Source organism: Musca vetustissima, unplaced genomic scaffold (genome assembly GCF_032173495.1).
Source record: "Musca vetustissima isolate MV318-11 ecotype Yass unplaced genomic scaffold, APGP_CSIRO_Mvet_v1 utg179909, whole genome shotgun sequence".
NCBI classification, from domain to species: Eukaryota; Metazoa; Arthropoda; class Insecta; order Diptera; family Muscidae; genus Musca; species Musca vetustissima.
Window position 1 is genome coordinate 2,738 of NW_026879337.1, and position 7,833 is coordinate 10,570.

The window sequence follows — 7,833 nt, forward strand, 5'->3', positions numbered from 1 at the left end:
TAGCATATAACTTATTAGAATGTATGGCTGATGTTGTTGGGAAGACATATGAAGGATATGCACGGGTCATTCCAGCCTTGTAGCTCGTCGGAGGGGAGGTTCGAATAACTTCATGTCTCCCTTTGCCACGCATCTGCTATCAAATATGAATATATACGTGCATTTTTTTTACAAAATTAAGTCATTTAGGAAGTGGAAAATAGGAAAGAAGGTCAAAGGAACATTAGAAACACTGAAAGAAAGTACAAATAAGATATAGTTTACCCATGGAGATACAAAGGAAAGAGACCTAAATTAGATCAGACAGCGAGATGGTATACTGTCCGAAGAGCCCACCCAACCGTGATTGCAACCATTTGTATAGTAACCCAAGATTCGAATTTACGTCACAATCCCCAAATCTCTTCTAGGACAAACCCATGTCTACATATAATAGCCAACAAACAGATGTAATTTCAGATCTATTCCATATTCAATTTTTTATTCGCTAGTAATTCATAATAAACCTTCATAACATCTTAAAAATAGTAATTTCATTTGAAAATAGCAAAACCTTACACAATAATTAAAGTCTACAATATATAAATATAAAAAGTATAAATCCTCATCGATTTGTATAATAATTACGATTTTTTATAAATTTCAACAGCATTCAAACTAATATAAAATATGACTGAGTGTCTACACAACAAGGTACATCAGTATGCTCATTATCTTCAATGCATTAAATAATATAATCTGCACGATATTCCATGATAATTATCTTCAAAATAAACGTTTAAAATTGTCATAGAAAATCGGTTGATTTAAAACGAAAACTCTCGTAAAATGTAACGTGTGCAGTTATGCTGAGTAGGAAACCAAAATCTGTCTCCTCATTAGTCGAGATCAAAATACTATGAAGGTGACCATTAATAAATATATGAATAATTTGCAGAAATGTGCTTTAATAACAATAATCTTAACTGTGGTACATCAAAATGTATTTTCATCACAATTCTTTTATATCATTGCTGGCCACTTTCTTATATTTTAATCTCAACAAAAAAACATGGAATAATAATAAAAACAAAACAAATTAGCTGACTTACGGTTACCGCAGAAGTCCCTCGCTGAAAGTACTTTCAAAGAGCGCTGTCGGCAGAGCTGTCAATTTCCAAAAATAAGAGATGTGGAGAGTTTTGTATTCAGCATACATAAATGGTACTCTCAATTATGATATTAACTTATCTGAGAGGTTGGCTGTTAACACATACTAAGAGAGTTTAGCATTGATGAGAATGATCACTGGTTAAACATACATTGGAAAAGCTGTACATTTATCAGCATCTTAAACATTTAACATTCGTTTATATTATTAACATATGTAATGTAACACAACATAAGACAGAAAATCATCACCCGCAACTCATAACAGCAGCTTTCATAATGCAGATCGATTAATAATGTTAATGAACACTTTACAACTTGTATGTAAGATTGATTGTTGCGATTGACGATGTTCTTGTTTTAAGTTGTGTTAACAATCACATTTCTGTTTTGCACTGTCTCATTCTTCTTTCATTTAAGTTGTTGTTGTAAAACAAAACCAGCAAGTATTGATGAAATCGGAATGGGCAAAAACACTCAAATATATTTTGTTGTTGTTTTTTTTTTTCTTTTTTTTCAAGATCCTAACCTATAAAGCTAAGTTATGTAATCTTCTGTTTTTTTCTCTTTACGGCACTTAACACTATTAGTAATTATTCTTAATTCGATTAAGATGGATTTTAGCAGAATTTTGGTTCAAAATGGCTATTGTTGTTGTTTAACACTAGGTTTTACTTATTTTACTTTTGTTTGCATTTAACCTCACGTTGATATCACTGCATACATTATGGCAAGGCCTTCTAACCACTTCGAGTACCACTGAATTTTTATATCGAAATTTGGGTGAATCCACTCAACCTGTTCCCCAATTATTGTTATGTTTCATCACTTTTTTATAACCTCGTGGTTTCAGTTAAATACTCCCGAATGTATGGTTTTCGGCGATTGGACAGACAGACCGTACACTTAGTGCAATACACTTTGACTGTTCGATGCCTGCTGATCTAGCTTTAGATGAGGCGATTTACGATATTACGCAAAAGCTTCCATCAATATCTCACGTATACAGCTTTTCTCTCGAGTAACAAAATATCATTCGGCCTATCAGAAATGAATAATTAATAAATGAGAGAATAAATTTTATCGTAAGATTAATAAATTACCGATTGCGGCAATTAAGCTCTCCAAATGAAATGGATAAAGAGCATCAATATCGAATGACCCAATAGGCTAATTGGTCGATTTTGCCAATCACAACCGCAAATGCCCAAGACAACTGGACAAAAAAGGAGATAGTAGAAAAACTTATACTCAACTTTTTAAATAAAAAACTTTAGAACCAAATACTTACAAAATGATTGATGACAACGTGGATTTTAGATAGATAAAAATTTCATATCAAAAATGTTCAAATTCAACAAGAACAGCTACAACCAAAAGGAAATCTGATTTGTATAACTTCAGTTCGATTTCAAGATGTTGACTGTTTAACTGGTGGATGACAAAATGGACGAAATCTTTGCCGGCAATTAAAAAGAAACCTAGCTGACGCGGTCAAGTAGCGCAATCCTTCCATGAAAATTGGTAAAATCATAAATATAAACGATGGTAGAATGGCAAATAATTGAAAGGGAATTTTGGTAAACAAAAGGAACATCAGAAGCAGATGTCGCTGGCTTCATTTTCGTTACAAAACTGATTTTAAAAATTTAATATAATAACTAAATTCAAACCAAAATATCTGCACAGGCAAGCGCCATTACATTATCGGAACAAGGAATGCTTCGTCAAGCAGGGGAAGTTGAGCGGATCAGGCTTCTGCTAACTGCTCTGTTTGCAACTTTTCGACGTCGAATTTCCGTATTGTTTTAGATCACACCTTTGCTACTACATTAAGACGAGTGCGAACCTTGGCTGCTACAGGGTAGTGGTCCGACTTTATATTCTCTCCTCGGATCGATCCACACTGGATGAATTCCTTCCGTCTATCACAACATGATCGATTTGATTTCTCGTTGTAAACAAAGTACAGACCGCATTTATAATCCGATTGGGATGATATTTGGTGCAGCTCATTTATTTGGCCGAAGGACGAACCCTAATGAAATTGATTAAAACTGGTTCAGATTTAGATATATCTCCCACATATATATTCGTCCGATTTTAAGTAAACGGTGCACAAAAGTCCCTATATTTCTTTCGATTTACAAGATATGCAATTTTTCACAGATTTCAGAATGGTATGTGTATGCGGTTATTTAATTGGTTCAAATATCTATATATCTCACATATTTAATCTCGTACGATTTCATTCTTTTCTATCTACAGGGTATTGTATTGTATCTTGTAGGTACCCAAAGTAAGAAATAAAACAATTTCATTTGTTACTATTATTTTTATTTACTTCCACTCCATATCAATAGTTCGGATCGTTTTTCACAATTCATCATCATATTCATCTTCAGCTTCGATAAACGAAAACATACTACGTGCCGATGTACCAGCTGGCCCGGGTGGTCCAGGTGGACCCATTAAACCTGGTGGCCCTGGCTGGCCTGGTGGTCCACGAGCTCCAGGAAAACCTCGTCTTCCTCTCAGTCCATGAGGTCCTTGCATACCATTCGGTCCATCACGTCCATCTGGTCCCGGTGAACCTTGGGGTCCTTGTGTACCGGCCGGTCCAATGTCACCAGTTGGTCCTCTCGGCCCTTTGTTACCCATTGGTCCGGGCAGACCTGGTGGACCCGGCGGTCCTGGTGGTCCTTGTTGTGTGTAGTATATTTGTGGTGGATTTCGTGGCCGTCGTTGCAATTCCTCCGTAGCCAAGGAGAATCCCAAAAAGCCTTTTGGAAGAAATATGATTTGTTATAGACATTCCGAAATAGTTGTTTTTAAGAATATGTTTACCTATGAGCAGCAGTGTAAGATGTCTCATTGTTGTAAGTGAACTAACCTCAATGGCTAAAGGGCAAGTGCATTTTATAGAAATTATTTTCCTTTTGGTTAGAATGGATTGAATTTAAGTGCATTAAGGTGTTTGATGGACTTGTTTCACCATTGATTTATGTGGTTTAGAATTTTATGATGTCATTTACAACAAATTTATTGCTTTTGTTGTTTTTCTATGTTTTGTCATCTTAGAAGACTATAAAAATGTCAACTATTAACAACATTAACGCATCAGATACGACGAGTGTGGGTTGTTATTGTCATTGATTAGAAAAGTGTCGTATTTACACTGATTTAAACTTTGTAATGGAGTAATTAATATTGTTAGACAGATGAAAGAAATGAGAACATGCAATAAATATAAAACTAAAAATCTCATTAAACTATTTTATGAAATCTTCTCCATACGTATATTGATGACTCCCTTGGATCGTGGATACTCTTGTGTATTTTTCTCACGAGCGCATCATAAACAAATGGTTGAGATCGAATTATTGACCAAGACGATTCTATCGTCCATGATCCAAAGCGCCCTATATCTTTCGATTTTGGTATAGCGTACTGAATTATGTCTAGAATGATGTGTGCAAAGTTTCGTGAAAATCGGATCAGATTTACAAACATCTCCTATATATATTTTCGTCCGATTTTAAGTAAATGGTGCACTAAAGACCCCTAGCTAGACCGTTTGATACAACGTACTGAAGTTAATATAAATTAATCTTTGGCAAGTTTCCTTGAAATTGGTTCAGATATAGATATAGCATAGCTTCCATATATAATTTCGACTTACTCATTTTTATTGTACACCAAATAATCAATGGGTGTTTGATTGAGATTTAATTTTAAACAGTGCAGCATACCGAATAGCGTGTGTCAAGTTTGCTTTAAATCGATTTACAAAATTTAGCATAGGTTGCAAAATGACATGTGTAGGAATTGATGTTAGTCGGTTTAGATATATATAAATATCACATATTTAAATTCGTTCAATTTCATGTCAATGTTCCTTCGAAAAGGCGACGTCTTTTAGGATACATGTGTAGAATATACCAAAGGTGGTGAAGGGTATCATATAGTCGGCCCAGTTCGACTTTATTACTTTCCCTAGTGGTTTTGTGCATATGTTTACAACAGGCAAAAGGAAACGAGATAGACACATGGTTCCTTTTGAGAATATGCATAGAATCACTTTTTAAGTCGATTTTTGCATGTCCGGCCGTCTGTCCGTCTGTCGATGTTAAATTGTAAACAAAGTACAGGTCGCATATTTGATTCGAATTGGATGAAATTTGGTATAGGTCACAGACGAACCCTATTGGGAAAATCGGTTCAGATTTAGATATAGCTCCCATATATATTTTAGTCAGATTTAAGGTAAATGGAGCCTCAAAGCCCCCTTTATTTCTTTTGATTTGCACGAAATTTTGCACAGCGTACTGAATTGAGTCTGGAATGATGTGTGCTGAGTTTCGTAAAAATCGGTTCAGATTTAGATATAGCTTCCATATTATCGATCGATTGTAAGTAAATGCACCAAAGACCCTATATATGGCTGATAGGAACAAAACGTACTGTAATTAGTATAAACTAATCCGTGACAAGTTTCGTTAAAATCGGTTCATATTCGGATATAGCTTCCATATATAAGTTCGTCTGATTTTAAGTAAATGGTGCACAAAACTCCTCATGTTTGTTAGATTGACATGAAATTTGCACAACGTACAAAATTGAGCATAGAATAACGCAGTTGCGCTTTGTAGAAAAACAAACATAGCCCGACGGATGTCCGATTGGTATTCGCTTGAAATCGATTTACATAATTTTGTTCCATTGTAACAAACGAATGACATGTTTATGGATTGATATAGTCGGTTCACATTAAGGTAAAGATCACATATTTTAGTTCATCCAATTTCATTTTAATGGCCCTTCAAAAATGCGACGTCTTTTAGAATGCATCAGTTGAATATACCCATAGTGGTGAAGGGTATAATATAGTCGGCCCTGTCCGAATTTACTTTTTACTGGTTTTTTCAATAGATCTTTCAAGATTTAAGAAAGAGTTTCATGGCTACTTCTAATAGGATGTTTTTAGTATCTAGTATGGGATATATCACTTTACGTTTTTATGGCCTCTATATAACACTTGGATCTTAGGAACATTTCCAAGTAGAACATTTTCAATTATGTTCCCCCATTCGCACTTTCAACCAATGTTTCTGAAATTTTATATTTTATAGGATAAGAAATATCATAGCTGAAAATGATCAATATAAGAGTCCTGAGTTATTTTGGGCATTTTTCATACTCTAGCTTTTTTAACTATAGTGAATATAATTGGAGATCTCGTGTTCTCGGATAGAATAAGAGAAAATAATATGTTTGGTATTGAAAATAGTATATATTGGTTCACTTTTTGGTATAGGACCCCCTAAATATTTGATATAAGTAGGGTTTCTTTCCATTTTTTGACCAAATTTGTTGTAATTTGATACATTAAGTTGTAATACAACAAATTATCGATATCGGCCCACTTTTCTGAATTGCCCCCATATCAAAATTTACCGCCATTTACGAACGAATATTGGCATATTAATGGTTCATGGTATTTATTTATCACGTTAATTTTCGAACATTTGTTTAAGGTAGTGTTGGAGGGTTATTTGAGATACCATTTGTATTTTTTTTTTTTTTTTGCAGTTTGTTCTTTTTATAAAAACAACTATTTTTTTAGCTTTTTTGAACGACATATATTACTTTTCAGTGAAATATTGGAAAACAAACGAAGATACATGTCATTGGACGCTTCGATGAGAGAAAATTGTTATACATCTTTGAATATCAGGTCGTTGTCTCTTAAAATGAATCTAAAGAAATTAAGTTGACTACGTACTTCTATACGCAGGATGATGATGAACAATTATGAACAATTGAAATTAGCCTTCAGCAATGGTAAAACTGTGCTAAGGGAAACTGGCGGTTGGAGAGGAAACAGGAAGTTTCTGGTCCACCCCAATCGTGCCTTCCGCCACTTCAATGAAATGAGAGAGATCCCCTTGGTCGAGATCAAGCAGAACACATTCTAGATCGTTTATTCTGAGCAGGGTCCGTAATATCTGTTCGTCCATTTCCTACTCAATCTCGGAAGATCAGATCTCGGAAGATGTGGTATGTTTTTTTCAAAGAGTTTTCAGATTTATTGTTGATCAAATCGGTTATTAAATTTTCTTCAATTTAAAATTTAAATACTATCCCTTTCTGGGGGAGAACTTGATAATAAGAAGTGGATTAATGGGCCTCATCTTCGAACTTGATCTAGGCTTGGTAAAGATAATAGGTTGTGCAAATTTTGGTTCAAATCGGACATTCCAATTTCTCCGGATACGGTATTTATAAATATTGAAAATGTTGACCCTTTTGTGTGGGAGGTACCAGAAGGAGTGTACCAATGAGTCCCATCTTGTACATATGTTTGTAACTGGCGAAAGGAAACGAGATAGACACATGGTTCCTTTTGAGAATATGCATAGAATCACTTTTTAAGTCGAGTTATGCATGTCCGTCCTCCGTCTGTCTGTCCATGTTAAATTGTAAACAAAGTACAGGTCGCATTTATGATCCGAATTGGATGAGATTTGGCACAGCTCATTTATTTGGCCCAAGGACGAAACCTATTGAAATTGGGAAAAATCGGTTCAGATGTAGATATAGATCCCATATATATTTTCGTCCGATTTAAGGTAAATGGTGCACAAAAGTAACTATATATCTTTCGAATTGCACGAATTTTGG

General features: G+C 34.6%; 1 protein-coding gene across 1 annotated transcript; it reads right to left on the bottom strand.

The window, feature by feature from the left end:
- Positions 1–3,521: 3,521 nt before the first annotated feature.
- LOC133324221 (collagen alpha-2(IX) chain-like) lies at positions 3,522–4,024 on the bottom strand. Its single transcript, XM_061533066.1, has 2 exons — positions 3,997–4,024; positions 3,522–3,932 (listed from the first exon to the last, which is right to left on the bottom strand). The coding sequence occupies exons 1-2, from the start codon at positions 4,022–4,024 to the stop codon at positions 3,526–3,528; spliced, it is 435 nt and encodes a 144-aa protein (XP_061389050.1). The 3' UTR covers positions 3,522–3,525.
- Between the last annotated feature and the right edge of the window lie 3,809 nt (positions 4,025–7,833).

What these genes read in the sequence shown, in the direction of transcription:
- LOC133324221 (XM_061533066.1), bottom strand. Translation starts at nt 4,024, where the DNA reads ATGAGACATCTTACACTGCTGCTCATAG. An exon ending in TCTTACACTGCTGCTCATAG is followed by an intron (nt 3,933 to 3,996) that starts GTAAACATATTC and finishes TTCTTCCAAAAG; the next exon opens with GCTTTTTGGGATTCTCCTTG.